This window comes from Labrus mixtus, chromosome 14 (assembly GCF_963584025.1).
Source record: "Labrus mixtus chromosome 14, fLabMix1.1, whole genome shotgun sequence".
NCBI classification, from domain to species: domain Eukaryota; kingdom Metazoa; phylum Chordata; class Actinopteri; order Labriformes; family Labridae; genus Labrus; species Labrus mixtus.
The window spans coordinates 3,101,615-3,117,609 of NC_083625.1; the positions used below are offsets into that span (position 1 = coordinate 3,101,615).

General features: G+C 39.1%; 1 protein-coding gene across 1 annotated transcript; it reads right to left on the reverse strand.

Annotated features, from left to right (window-relative positions):
• Nucleotides 1-2,782: 2,782 nt before the first annotated feature.
• lrrc32 (leucine rich repeat containing 32) lies at nt 2,783-12,303 on the reverse strand. The gene is made up of 3 exons (XM_061056130.1): nt 12,076-12,303; nt 9,556-9,649; nt 2,783-6,340 (listed from the first exon to the last, which is right to left on the reverse strand). The coding sequence occupies exons 1-3, from the start codon at nt 12,282-12,284 to the stop codon at nt 4,499-4,501; spliced, it is 2,145 nt and encodes a 714-aa protein (XP_060912113.1). The 5' UTR covers nt 12,285-12,303; the 3' UTR covers nt 2,783-4,498.
• Between the last annotated feature and the right edge of the window lie 3,692 nt (nt 12,304-15,995).

Below are 15,995 nucleotides of genomic sequence, written 5' to 3' on the forward strand. Positions count from 1 at the left end.
TCCACATAAACATAGTCTAGACAGCTCCAGATTCAAGATAAAACATGATTATTTAGGGGTTTCCTGTCGCTGCAGAGTCAAACAATCATAGTGAAGATTACAGTCGACAATGTAAACATCTGATGTTTCATTGTTTTACTGGAACACCCTTTCACTTTGTTGGCTCGCACCTGTAAAACATGGATTCGTCTCTTCATCTTAAAAACTATATCTGAGGGGCGCTCGATAGCCAACTGTGCCACATGTACAGAGGCCAGAGTCCTCATCGCAGCGACAATGGGTTCAATCCAACCTCTGCCCTTTGCTGCATGTCGTCCCCCACTCTCTCCTCCCCATATTTCCTGTCTCTACTCAGATGTCCTGTCCAATACAAATGCCCCTAAAATATAATATTTATTATTCATAATAATAATAATTCTCTTCAAAGTCTAAGTTAAACCTCTTTTCTAAAACCCTTCATTGTGTCTAAACAGTGTTACAGTTTAATTCAGGACAGTAATAAAGTCATAAAAATCAAACACAAACACTCACTGACGTGTTTGTATTAGAGCCATGCAGGGAAATAAAGTTAAAACTGATACAATATTTCATTGTTACGACGATATGTACTGTATATATCTGACTATTTTGGAGAGCGGTTCAGAGATTTTCATTCCTGTGTCAGAAGTGATAAAGAGTTTTTTTCCTGTTTGACGAAAAACAGGACGTGCCGTGGTTAACTTCCTGTACCACCCTGGCGATGAATGTGTTTCTCTCCTGAGAGGCGGAGGAGGGAACGGAGGATCTGAGTCACAGAGGAGGACCAGCTTTCAAAAGACAGTTAATATAAAATCTTCTCATGCTGAACAGAACTCTGTCAATCTTTAAGACTTTATCTTAAAGTAAACACAGGAGGAAAGGAAGAGCTGAGGTACAAACGCTTTCAGATAAATATTCTCATTTCTGGATGTAAAAGCAACAACTTAAATGAGAAACGTATCTATCTTCATTTCAAGCTTTTCATGATGCAGTGATGTATTTGTAGAGAAGGTGGCTTTATAAGGCCCTGTGTCCTCCAAGGTTTTTTTCCGGGCAGTAAAGCGCTGGTTGTGTGCTCAGTGCACAAACACTTCATGCAAACATACCTGAGAAGAAAAGCGAAATCCTGCAGTTCGTCGAGTGTCCACTAGAGGCTGGCTGCAGAACCAGCGGAAGTCACGTACACACCCATTCAAAAAAGCATTTTTTTACAGCAGAGATTAACATGTTTACAGCCTGGTTGAAATGAAATAGGTCTGATTAGCTCATGTCTCCATCGGCACACACTGTACGCGGGGTGAATGTCCGTTTTGATTTGATGAAGGATAAGAGTTATTCACAATAAGGCGTGTAGCTGACCTGATTGACAGGTGGGCGCGGTGTAACGGTTTGTCAGGAGGTTTAAAACCCGCCTCAGCTCCAGCTCTCAGCCTGTCGTTAGGTTGACTGAAAGTTAGACTGAGACAGCATTTCCAGCATGGAGACCGCCATCGATGGGACTCCAGCGCCCCCTGCAGGAACAGATAGCATACATCACTCAGACTTCTACCATTAATATTTACAGTCTGGTATTTATGTATAAATAAGCAATAATTAAAGCTGCATATATGAGGGTGACAGTAAATTATGTATTATATACCTCAATACGTACATACAACGTTTAACTTGTTATTTCTTAAATGATATTATGATTTGTTTGTTTATTGATTAATCTTGATTGAATTATGTATTGTCCACTTCAAACCACTTAAAGGAGTAACGAGAAAAACAAATTACAGAAATCTTTTAAGTGCGATAACATCGTTACAAGTCTTTTTTTGTAAAGATAGGTAACTCTGCGTAGCCCTGACACTGCTAGCTTTAAGTTCACTGAACAAATATTACTCCCAAAAGTCTCCCAAAATGAAAGAGTTCAAAATGATGATGCACCATTAAACCAAACAACAAGATTCAACATGTTTTTGCATTGCAATCGGACTTGTTTGTGATAATCGTACAGTCAGCTTTAAAGCCTCAGCTCCTGCAAAATGCCAATAATGGACCTCTGTATCTCTACTTATGTTCCTTTAATCATTAACTCATGTTAAAAATGTTAAGAGGAAGTTATGTCCAGCTTTTATTGGTCTTATTAACATTCACCCGCTGGAAGTCACCCCTTTGTTTATTGTTTGCAATACCTAATGTTGGTAAGTTCATAAATTTCCCACCTCATATTGGCCACCTAAATGCACCATTAAGAAAGTGAAACTGCAACAGAGAAAGACAATCATATTTTGTTTGTTATCAGTCAATAGATCTTTTAAAAGGATTTCTGGGTAATGAAGTTCAGCAGCCATGAACTTGTTCCATTCATCAGACAAAACAGCAAACCCCCCCTTACACCCCCCTACAAAACTATGTGTTATTATTGCATAAGTTACACCGTGTCCTAACAGTATGCGAGTGTTATATATCGCGTCACATCGCGCATGATCGCACGCTGGCTGTCCACCCTGCATCTATATAAATATATAGAACATATAAATAAATATATGTTAGATATCATATTAGTGGAATAATGAGACAAAAATAAACTTTAAATGGGCTGTTGTGAGTATGTATGTGCGCTTTAGTTACACAAATAATGCCTGACAGTGTTGAATCCATTTAGTAGTAAATATCGCTTCATTTACAGAACAAAACATCACAGGATATCAAAACTTAGAAATCACTTAGACCTTTAGAAAGACTCAAAATATCAATAATAATAGGAATTAAAACTTTCTTTAAAAAAACTTTATTAACCACATGATATGAAACTATGTGTCCCAGTGTTGCCCTTTACAAAACAGCGCTGGATTGAATATTAATTCATTAAAAAAATACAATATACTATTCTGTATACTGTCCCTCTATCTCAGAGAATCACAGTTATCTATGTCAGTGTTTAATCCCGCTTTCATTTCCATCAACATTTTAAAATTGTGTCCCCATGGGGAGCACTGCAGGCCTGGGGAACATTCTGTTTAAATGTCAAGCTCAGTTTAATACGTTTAAAATCATAACTTCTTAGTGTTAACAGTCTCAGAACAAGATACATTCACACAAACAAGGGACATTTAAAGTGCAAACCACATCAAGGATAAAGGGAAGGCTTGGGTTTCTTCATGAATACGGACTCTTAACCTACACAGACTTAACTTTATCATACTTCATCATTCATGAAGTGAGCATTTTGTTTCATGACCTTTTTGTAGTGTTCTCTTTTTTATTTTTAGCTTAAAGGAAATTTCCCCTTTCGGATACCGTAACACTAAATGTCACCGATATCAAAGATATCTTATATCTCCATCTCACTCACTTGTTTACTTCTTTGTTTAACAAACCCTTCATTGAACCCTTTTAAAGGGAAAAAAAAATCATAATGGAAAACTTTCTTAAACTTTATGTTTTTGCTGGGAGTTTGGGCCGGCGCTTTTTGCGCTGGAAGTGCTCACAACCTCGCTTGTTGCTAGGTTCCTAAAGTTAACTTCTGGTTCCCTCGTTAATGTCCGATATGTGTGTTTTAGATCACTCAGTGTGCTTACAATCTTTTCTTTAATTTAAGGAAATATCACAAAGAAAACATGGCTGAGTTTAGCTAATTTCCAACTACCCCAGGTTTCATATTTAGAAAGTGGTATTATTTTTCTCTTAATAGTTCCATCAAGAAAGCATGTTTATCATTGTGTTTTAGTATGAATCTTCCTTTTACATTCAGTAATATGTGGATATGCATTGTATCCTTATAGGAAACACAGTGCTTTAAGTTGCAGTTCCTTAAATGACCAAACGATGCAGAATAGAATTCCTTTCAAATGTCCAAACTTCTCTTAATTTGTTTCAAAACTATTGTCATCATTTTTGGGAATATGATGGCACAGGTTTCCTTTTGGCAGTGCCACAGCCCATGAATTTGTCATAGTTCAAAATCAAACTACCCCTTATCTTCTTCTGTTCAACCAGTTTGGATTATTGACTTCAGTTGTGAGGTTATACGGCTAACCCAATCCTCAACCAGCAAACCAATGGTTGGGCCAGATTGGTTGCATTCACTCTTAATCTTTTTGGGGATTTCCAATTGGGACCTAGCAAAGTTCGTCCTCAGCTTAAACGGATGCCAGACACAAGAGGGCCCCAATGTTTTGATGGTGGGCCCTTGATGAGCTCCAACAGTGACCATTTTGCATGACTGAAGCAAGCTTGGGACATATCAATAACCAATTTTGAGGTGGAAATGATACGCCCTATTGAAGCCCTTGTATAATCTTCTGGGTTGCCCATTTTGGCTACAACACCGACCAACTTAAGAGCCCCATCTGAGCCCATGTTCAGTTGACTCTACATTCATGTTTGTCTGCCTGTTCCTGGTTGAAACCCTGCAACCTTCACATGAAAAGAAACTGGAAGAAGTTCCAGATATAATTCATTCAAGGTCCTGCATGTGGACTGTTCATTTGCTCTACGCGTTGAAGCGTCTGCTGGGCTTTCGTTTCTTTGATTGGCAACATTTAATCAGCAGTCCTAGCACGATTAGCAAAAATAACGCTGTCAAAACCACAGCAACAACAAAGTTCTGGATCTTTGGTTTCTGACACATTTCCTCCGTCACCTTCCCGATGTTCACCGGCTCTGAATAATCCTCAAGAACGCATGTCACAGTCTCTAGGTCAGCAATAGTCAAAGCCGAGTTCTTGACCATTTGCAGGAAGGCGAGGTTGCTGCAGCAGCTGAGAGGGTTGGAGCCCATGTAGAGGGTTTTTAGAGAGTGCTCCAGAGCGAGCATGGTGCTGGGCTCAAGGGTGACCAGGTTGTTGTTCTGCAGGTTTAGAGACTCAATGGATGACTCTCTGTTCCACGTAGGTAGAGTGGTTAACTGGTTGGTGGACAGGTCTATGTGTTTGAGACTCTTAAGTGATGACAGGTCTGTGTTTAGACTGGAAATGTTGTTTTCCCTCAGGAGTAGGTGAACCAGGGAGCGCTCCAAACCTGAAAAGGAGTCTTTGTCAATGTCTAGGCCTGGGTTCAGTGACAAGTCCAGTAACTTCAGAGGGGTGTCGGCAAAAGCGTTCGAGGGAAGAGTTTGAAGATTGTTTTCAGAGAGGTACAGGAACTGCAAGTTTGGTATGGAAGAAAAGGAGACACATGCTGGAGGATTTTTGCCGTTCTGGTCTGCGTCACAGATTTCCAGATCGTTCTCCTGGAGGTACAGGTGTTTGATACTTGGAAGTTTTTGAAATATTTGATGGTCTAAATTGGTGAGGTCGTTTCCTTGCAAGAGGAGCTCTTCCAGCGACGGCAGAGTGTTCTCACCAAATGTCAGACTCTGCAGGGAATTATAGCTGAGGTTAATGATCTTCACCGTCTGCAGGAGACCTTCATTTGTGATTGAAAACGAGCTAATACAATTATTGCTCACATTCAGGACCTCCAGTGAGGCCATACAGTAAAAAAAGGACTCAGGTATGATTTGTAGTTGGTTGTAACTCATGTCCAAGTATCTCAGATGAAACAGATGAACAGTTGTCCTTCTGTCATGACTTGCCGTGACATTGATGCTCTGAAGTTGGTTTCTCGACACATCCAGGTATTGGAGCACATTGTGTCTGGGCAGAAGAGGGAAATAATGCATTTTGTTTTCACTTAGATCAAGAATTTGAAGGTCATACGAGTCTGTTGATCTTGTGCTTTGGAAAAGCTCCATGCTGTTCTTGCTGAGATTGAGAACTTTTAAATGGCACAAATTAAAGTCTGTGATACACGTGATCGAGTTCTTGGACAAGTCGAGCTCAGTCAGATGATTCAAGGAGTCAAATGCTCCGTCTTCAATCTCTAAGATGACGTTATTGTGGAGGCTGATTCTTTTAAGGGACGAGGACCCACTGAAAGTATTTTGTGCTATTTTGGTGATGCTGTTGCTGTTTAGAGAAAGGTTTGCCAGCGACGGGGAATCAGCAAGGAAATAGTCGGACATTCCTGTATACAGCCCGTTGCTTGAAAGATCAAGTGACTCAACAGCTGTAAGAGGCCCAATGTTGATTTTGGAGTGAGTAAAAACATTCAGATGATTCCTGGACAGATCTAAGACTTTGAGATCAGTCATGTCTCTGAAGAGTCCGGGCTGGATGAAGTGGATCTTGTTCGAATGAAGATTCAGGTGGTTGAAGCTGGTGTGGTACGCCAGAGTTTCCATGGTGAGGTTTTGCACCTGGTTAAGGGAAAGATCCAGCGTTTGGACGCCATGAGGAAGGTCGACTGGGGCACTTCTGAGGTTCAGATTGCTGCAAAAGACGTCCATCTGGACCTACAAACAAAGACAAACACACAATTCTGATTATGTCTGCGTACTGCCAGATTTCCTGACCATGACACAATTCAGAGCAAATGTTTAGCATACGTGGACGACTGGTGTATGAGTCAGTGATTCTACAGTATAATCTTGGCAGCAGAACCATCATCTGGGGTTAATGATGGTGGATAACAAAGGCCATTTTGTATGAATAAATCAAAAAGTCAAATGTTATTGAAGGGCCTAAGATTTAGCTTTCATGCTACATTTCTTAAACCAAGATAACCATGTGTAAAAGAGAGATTTTTCTGTTTTTAAACAACACACCTCACATTTTTACCACCCAAACCCACAATTCTCGTCGTCCTCGCCCCTTTTCCCCTCAATAGATTCAATAGTTAAGGTTATTACGTGACGTTTATAATCAAAACCATATGGCCAGGGACCACCTTGTCCAAAAACAGCTCATAAAACTGTCTCCTCCTCTGTTTTCTCTCTGAGCACATCGAGCTTCTTGGCATATTTGTGGTGGCCTGAGAGAGGCATTCCTTGCTGCTTACAAGTAAACAAACACATTGATTTATTCAAGAACTACTGGAGGGCAAAACATCTTGTATCTATTATGGGGCACTGAGGAACTAATCAGGCATTTTCTTTTAGAAAGTATCATCATAAAAAGAAAACCTGTTTCCCTGAGACTCCAGCATGCAGCAGAAGTGTTATCAGAGATATAAACACAGTCTGTGTGGAGGGTAACTGCTTACATTCCTAAAGACTGTGAACTTAAACCTGACTTTACAGCATCTGGCATACAAGTGTGCATTGGTTTTCATCAGATTAAGTCATCATAATCATGGAGCATATGATTTAAAGTCCAGTAGACGGGAACCAAGGCATAAAGTCATTTATAAAATACTGACATACCAGAATTGTGTGTATTGAAACAGTTCATTATGATTAACTGTAACGTCTACATTTTGGATTTAAAGTGACCTTGTCCTTGCATGAGTCCAGTTTGAGCGATGGCAGGACAAAATCCTATGTTGTTTAAAGTAGTTATTCTCCAGATCTACAGACTCATCACCCCATGGTTTAATGAGCACCAGTTGAGGAAAGTAACAACAAGAGCGTATTTTATTACAAAGCTCCTGTGAGGAACTTTCAGATTGTGCCGATCTTGGCGCCCCCTGTAGACAAAGTGGTACCTCTTATCACTCTGCTGATTTTGTCCTGTACATGTCCTGTAAATCTTTTCCATGGAAAATAGCAGGATGTTAATCACTTTGTCAGGTCCAGAAGCAGCGGTTTCTGGCATTAAAAATAATAATACAGAAAAAGTCAGCCTTTTTGTAGATGGTCTTTTTTTTTGCTCTTGAATGTAATAAAGATCCATCAGTAATCACTTCTGTTACACAGCGGCATAAAAACTCCTAACAAGAGCTTATAAAATAAATGTTAGATTAATTTAAATGGGTCCATCCCTTACTGTGACTGCTGCCTATATGAGTAACTCTTGTGTCCTGTGACAAGGTACAAGTTAAAGAGTAAACACTTCTCGGCGAGTTCAGGACTCTACAAGGATGCATGTTGCAGTGAAGTCCATAAATTTAATGCAACTGTATTTTAAAGACCACTGAACTGCGACAATGCAAAGAGGAGTTAAATGTTTTAATGGACACAGACAGAGATGATCTCCTGTCCACTTCCAGAGGAGCACGAGGTTTATAAACAAAGAAAGACCGGGCAGTGGAGCTGCTACCTGGAGGCAAATTTTACAAGGATTCAGGTGAATTTTTCTGCTTTGTCTATTTGATGCAGAAGAAAAAGCTGCAAATAAACTGTGGTGTTAAAAATCTGAGCATGCATGTATTCGGCTTGTATTCGAGGTCCAGCATTTATATGGGATTTACATGCTAGTTTTATGGTTTCACGTGCCAGACATGACACATTATACAAATAAAATCGAGTAGATCTTTGTCTGGTAAAGGAATGATTAATAGTCTTCTGTATTTTATGGTTCTATTTGACAGCAGAATAACAAAGATGATGATGCAGATACAGTATGGCTCAATAGTCCGGGAATAGTTTCGTAACATCTTTTGTTTTTGTTCTAGTTTTCCTCTCCTACACAGCACTGGGAATCTATCTGTATCAGTTAGGCTTTATCAGCTGGGAAAATAAAAAGTAACTATTCCAGTTTGTAACATCATGAAAGGAAAAACTCTGGCAGACTTAATTTCTCAATAAGCCAAAACTAAGCCGTGATTCACCAGAAACTTCAAGGAAAGATGTCACAGGGTGACAGGGTTATATGGGTCAATGACGTGACGCTCATTTTTTTGTGTCCATAAGGTTTAGTTAACTTTTAAAGGCTTAAAATTAAAAAGTAAATGCACAGATGACATGCTTTCATCCTTTGTTTTGAGGACCTAGTCTAAAATGTATATTTTTTATACATTTTTAGAGATTAATTGGGGTATTTAGGCAAAAATGTCTAAGTGGTGTAACCGTTGAAACTTCGTACCAAAGAATTAAACTTGCTTTAAAAAGGTAAAATTTGCATATAACACCCTATGAACTAGCCTGGCATAATCTTACAATATAACTGTTCAATAGTAAATAAAAGTGACGGAACATCATTGTTCTTATTATTATAATTATTTTAGGGAAATCGTGTCACCCAGTCAAGTACCAAATTGTCAACATGGTGTAACCACCATTGAAGGAGCCATTTTGTTAATATATTCATCATATCATGTGACAAGACATGATATCACAAAGAAGAACCCCTGATGGTCCTAACTGCTGCAGGCCAAGTTTAGCAACTTTCTTTAAAACATGAGATAATTGGATATACTGTACATACTAGACTCACACTTACCGGTTTTTCTTCGAAAGAAGCCAACAAAAATGTTTCATTGTTTAAATTTGAAAAGCTTACAGGTCCGACTGCAGCTTAAGATAATAAACCAGATCTGCCCAAGTCAGAGGCTTTCAAATAAACGATCTGCCTGGAGTTAATCTGAAAATACCTCAAACATCTGATGGATTAGGGGCCTCATTTTATTTGCAGCGGGCAACCAATGAAAATAAACTAAAGACAGATGAAAAAACATACAGGTTTTTTTTTCTGAAAATTTGAGGAATGTGTCTAGAAGATGCTGTAAAATGAGAAATATCTTATTGTAATCTAAAACACCTGCAGGCGTTTGTTTAGAGGCTTTACTTACCACTTGGCATGCAGAGAGGTGGCGGGGAGGGCTTGCGGATGCTGCCACGCAGCTGACCAACAGCGGGAAGAGCAGCTGGATGGCAGTCATGGTGCTGCAGCGGAGAGGGAGAGATCAGACGCGTTAGAGAGCCATGGATTCAGGAAGCAGGCTGTAGGTGATATGACTTGAAAAGGGAAGGAAGAGGGAAGCAGGCCAACCTAATGTGTGACACGCTGAACTATGACAGAGAAATGTACGCTCTGAGATACAGAAGGGGCTTTTTGTTCTCTGTAGGCTGTGACATTTCTCTTCTATACTGTATTACAGACTGTTTTCAGCTGCAGAACTGGTACTACTGAGGAACAATGACTAAGCACAGAGGGTGTACCTGAGTTCTGTGGAAATCTAAGGGATCCTTCTCTGTAGGTTATTGTTTTAAAACAGAAAAACAGATACAATTGTTTTGTTTTTTCACCCTGTAGTGAGTCACTTTTTTTTAAGAGTTCTTTGCCCCCTTATATCGCACAAACTTGCTAAAATGTTTCCTGATTGGCTCCCCTGAGAAAAACAAAACAACACGCAACCCACAGAGTAGACAATGTGGGAGTAATTAGCGCCGCGGTAATGGTAAGTACCCAAAAGGTTAGCAAAGAGGGGGAAATTCAGGTGAAATTTAAAGAGGTGCTTTAGACGTTTGCTGGGTTTTGAATTAGAAATAAGTCAGCGCTAACCTTTACTTTAAGTGTTAAAGTAAGGCAACAGATTGATTTAGATCATGAGGAATCCCTTCTTCACAGCTGATGTGAGACCTTCAGGGGCAAATTAAATTCATCACGGGTGCTCTCGTGATGTTTGTGAGTACATGTTGTCACAGCAGAAGAAAAGCATGTGTAGCTGCTTAAAATACAGACACATTTTTCATCAACATTGGGGTTACTTGGTAAACAATGAATGAAAAAATGGAACAGTAAATGATGACCTGCTGAGGTCTAAGTTAACTGGTACAATGCATCAAATCAGATGTCTGTTCAGACGTTAGCAGCTTAGTTTGAGATATGTTCTGAAAGCGTCTTTTTTTAAATGCTGTGTAAAGTCCAAAACTTAAAATTCTCCACATATTGGCTGCACAACACTTTAAGTGTAAGTAATGCACAAAAAAATCATCTCAGACTCATCTCATGTTCAAGATCAATAAAAGATCAGTATTATTTAATGACTTACAACTTATTTTTAAAATATGAAATAAAAAATACTTGAACACAACAAATTGAACTTTGAATGTAAGGAATCCCCATATTTTTATGGCAACAGCAATCTTAAGACTGAGGGGCGTCGGTGGCCTAGTGGTTGGATTGCGCGGGCCATGTAAAGAGCTTACTGTCCTTGAAGTGGGCAGCCCAGGTTTCAAAACGACCTGTGGCTCCTTTCCCGCATGTCATCTCTCTCTCTTTCTCTATCCACTGTCTCATCTACAATTTAAAAGAACAATCTTAAGACTGATTATTAATAATAGTTATTTCATTTATTGATTTGTACAGAGACATTTACACTTGTCATGTTTATTTAATGCGTTTTTCATGTTTTTGACTTTTATTATTTCAGTAAAAAAATATTAAATACTTATCACAAGTGAAATAAATATGAACACAAGCCGTCATTAGCATCACATGTTCATGAAATTTAACCCCTGCAGACTAAAGCATTTAAAAACTATCGTTCTTTGACTTTGAATTAGCCAACTTAAACATCTAACAATCTTTAGATACATTTTAATATTATATTTAACAAGTCAAATGTCTTAAACATGATGAAAGAAATCGTGTTTGTGTTCTTTTAACGATTCCTCTGAGAAATTCACACTTTTCATGCCATTAAATGCAGAGTTTTTGTTTTTTTAATACATATATCAGCCAATAAGTATTACCATACTGAATTTAAGTATCATCAACACAAGCTTTTAGCTAAAGTATTTCTGACATCACATGTAAAGGGAAATGTTCCTGCAAACTCAAACATGTAAAGACTTTTGTTCCTCGACTTTGAATGCAGAGAAAAAAACACATTTAAATTTTAGTGGTCAGACAGAAAGTAAGTTAAGTTTGAAGAAAGTAAGTTAAATATTTAACATGATGCCAAATCTTGTTGACACATTGATACCAATGACACACAAAGTTTAACACCTTTCCTGCTGCCTCCTACTTTTATAAGTTTTTGCTTTATAATATTTCAGCTGAGAAGTATTAACCCTTCACAAAAACAAAAACCCTATGAACAAAAGCTTTTAACTGAAATATGTATTTATATTATTAAATGTCAAATATTTTCTGCAAACTAAAAGCGCCTTCATGACTTTTAAAATTGTCCCTTTACTATTTTATTTCCATTGTTGTATTGATACTTTGACTCAAATTAAATACCTGAATACTTCTTCCACCGCTGCAGAATCTAACCATGCACACACACACTCCAACAAGCTGCTCACACAGTCCGCTCTGAGTCTCCCAAAAATCCCCAAACAACATGCTTCTGAACTCGTACCTCACTTTCAGCTGATGACCGATCTTCACAGAACCTCCTGACCTCGTGGATTTCACATCCTCAGCGCGCTCTCCCTCCCACTCACAGATCGATAGCAACCGAGCAAACACACCTAACGCCGAGCGCTCCTCTCTCAGCTGACTCTTCCCTGCACATCGCTCGGCTCCGGCTGCTGTCCAGCCATCACATCCTGTGAGAATATCCTGCATCCCCCCTCCCACTGTGCTCGGGGAAATGCCTTATAAGGGGGTGGGGACGTTCAGATTTATGCTCCACTTGGAGGAGACACAACCCCCACTACTCTCCCACCGACTTCATCCCCTCCAAAATACCCTCTATTAATCCTGAACTTAGAAGATTTCTCAAGGAATAGTTTGGATGTTCTCACGTACCGAACCCCCTTTGGAATTTGGGGTATTTCAAGATTTTTGGACCTCAAGGCCAGAAGTTCAAAGCATAAATATATATTTCTATCTTTGCAACCTTTTATGGATAAATTAAAGAGAAGAATGAACGAGCTGATGCTTCATATTCAGGAGAAAAACGTAATCAGAAGCTATTCTTGGACTTATACCCTGGTGAACACATGTGGGCGTGTTGAAAAAGCACACATCCTTTTTCTGATTTGTCCTGTGGCTTCTCTCTGGTTCACCATACTGTACACTAACAAAACTGTAACCATAATAACTTTAAAACTGATAAACAGCTGCGTGAATGTCTGTGAATCAGGAAAGAAAAATCTTCATGTACGGAGGCTATGTTCCTCCCAGCAGGCAGCCCAGATTCAAGTCTGACCTGAGGCTCCTTTCCCGCTTGTTATCTCTCTCTCTCTCTCTCTCTCTCTCTCTCTCTCTCTCTCCTGGATTCTGTTCGACAAACTGAGCTCGTTTTTGTGTGAAATCATGAAATCTTCTTTTGGGATGATTTTATTCTGAGAGTTGAATTTCTCACATTTCAGTCTTGCTTTGTATCATCAAAAACACATCTTTAAGTAGTTCATTTATCTCAAGAGTTTTCTCTGAGGTCATTTTTTATCACACTGTTTTATTTCAGTTTATCTGCTGAATTAAAACGACTGAATGTGGAGAGTCCTGTCGTTAAAGGATGTAGACTTAACGTTTAACTGTTTAGTTTTTTGTTCTGCTTCAATGTTTGACTTTTCTGAACACAGGCCTAAAAAAAATGAAGTTCTCAAAAACATCTTTGTCCACAAGAAAACACAAAACGCACTGTTACTGCTGTCATGAGCACGCCAAGTCAACGATGTCCTTGCGATGGGAAGATTTTCTCACCATTCCCCTGCAATGACCATTTCATTTTACTAAGTTGTCCATTCAGGCGACTCTCCTCATCAACATAGCAGCAGAGTAACTGTGTCTGTATGTGTGAGCATGTTAAAAGTCCAGTTAGAAACATTAACACCAGCACTAGTTTGGTCACATCTTCCATCGCACTAATCTCATGGAAACAAAAGTGACAGCATCGTACAATGACACCAAACGTGAGTGTGTACCAACGCACAGAAAGAACATTTTCTAAACTACCCCCCCTTGTGGACTAGGCCTGACATGAATCAAATCCTCTTCTTAAAGGTTTGTACACTCACACAGGTGTTAGTGCAAGAGGCACAAATGTCTCCTTTTCTCTGAGATTACCTGTTCACAAAAAAATGTAGATGTTTGGTCGAACTGACTGTCGAGGCAGACGACAACAACACAAAACCTCAGAAATATTTTTTATAACTGCTGATTGATGAACACTTTGAATAAAGAATACTTGCCTCTGCACGTTCATGGACGTCTAAGTGTAAACTAACAAGTCTTCAAGTCACAATTGGACTTTTGTTAGGTCTTTAAATCATTTAATTTCTAATAATCCTTTTCTTGTTATCTAAATTGGTGCATTTTCAATCTTGATAATAACAATGGAGCATTGCTGCAAAATAAATAAAAAGTAAATTTCTCTCAAAAATTAGGAAAAAGAACCTTGAAATTACTTCAATATTACGCTTTATTAGATGTACTCTTCTACCCAGAAGTATATTTATTTAAGTTACTTAAAGCGTATGTATTAAATTGGGTTTTCTTTATTTTTATATAGAAATATAATTTAATATCACTGGTAAAAATGTGTAATAGAAAAAGTAGTCTTACCTGGATCTCTTCTGCTGCAGTGTGTCGTTCATTGGCTGCAGGTTCAGTTTCACATTCATCCTCTCGTCCTTTTGTTATGTTCATCAGTGGTGTCATCTGTTCAAACACACAAACACACAAACACACGTGTACACAACAACACACACATGCACAGCTTCACGTTACAATTAAAGCACACCACATGATGCTCACAGCTTCCCCGGGGGTTGTCCCCTCTTTTGTTTACCGGGATTCCCAGACTTTTTGTTTCCTTTTCCGTGCAGCTCAGCATCACTGAAGGGTGTGTGTGTGCATGTATTTGTGGTGTGTGTGTTGTTCAAATATTTGCTTCCTTGAGGGAGACAGTGAGATCAGGTGGATGTGATGTTGTAGATCAACTCTGCCCCCTGCTGCTCACACTCTCACACTGCAGCATGTATTGTTTTTTAAACAGATGTAATTTGAGTCACTTTTAGAGGTACAGAACGTTGTGTATTTACCCGAGTGTGGGGCTTGAATATAATTTAGGATTATTTAACTTTACTTAACTCGTCTTGTTATTCCATTTTATACTTTTACTTCTTTACATTTTCCTGACAGCTGAAGTTGCTTCACAAATTGAAATGTTTGCAAAGAAAACTTGAGCAGAAAATGAGCAGCAATACATCAATAAGCCTATCGATAGAGAATGTGTTGCTGGATGTTTTCTTTTAATGTTCAGATTTGCTGCTTTTCCTACTTTTTTGATTTTTGTGAAATTAGTTTTGGACTTCTTTGTGAAGGTTACTTAACATTTATTCTATTAGTGGAGGATATAATTGTGTCAAGCCATTTAAGCTCAGTGCTCTAAGGGCATGTACGATATCAGGAACTCAGTCCTCTTCACAGCAGTCCCAGGTTCCACTCCAGCCCTCCTCTCCTTCCTCACATTTCAGACTAAACACTGTCCTTCATGTTTTTCATTGAGTGGTTTATATGGAAGCCCTAAGCGGACATGCATCCATGCATTTTATTTACTGCGTCTTCCTGCGGATGGATCTTGTTTTCTCGTATCCCCAAAGATACAGGAGCTCAAATCAAGGAGGAGGTTTAACTTCCCTCTCTAGTAGTAATGAGACAGTATGTTATGTGTTGTTAGCCCATCGCAGTGACCAGTTTAATGTTTTGCTTTGTCAATTACCAGAATATTATCCCGTTAGCACAAGAAACCAGCTTTGTTATCTGGAGACAACAAGGAAAATAGGTTGAGAAAACCGCTGAAATCACTCGTATCACAGTAAATCAAATGTATGGATGTATGGATGCATGTCCGCTTGGGGCTCCCGTAGCTTTATTTAAGTTCATCTGTGCGAGGATGTCCGACAGTAAAACTCTGGGAACAACGGCTGTAAAACATGAAAGGCAGCAAACAGGAAGTGACAGCTTCTGACACATATGTGATGTCAAATAAAATAACTTTTATTTGTGGCTTGTTGAGAATAAGTTAAGTCTGACCTGCAGCACTTCTATCCGATCACAGAGGACACTTTTTGATACCAGATCTAACAGGGTCTTTAGACTTTATCACAGCACCGTTACTGTCCAAACAGACAGGTCCCACCAAAGAACATTTATACACAAAAAAAAAAAACAGAGAATAACACAAACAAACAGAGTTAGACAACAGTCAAGAGTTCCCATTTCTGGCCTGTTCAGCGAGGCCTCTTGTTCAGGACCGTTATTACAGCGGGGATCAGGCTCCTCCCGAGGCGAGCCTTTCTGCACCTTGGTGCTCTGTACCTCCGTCCT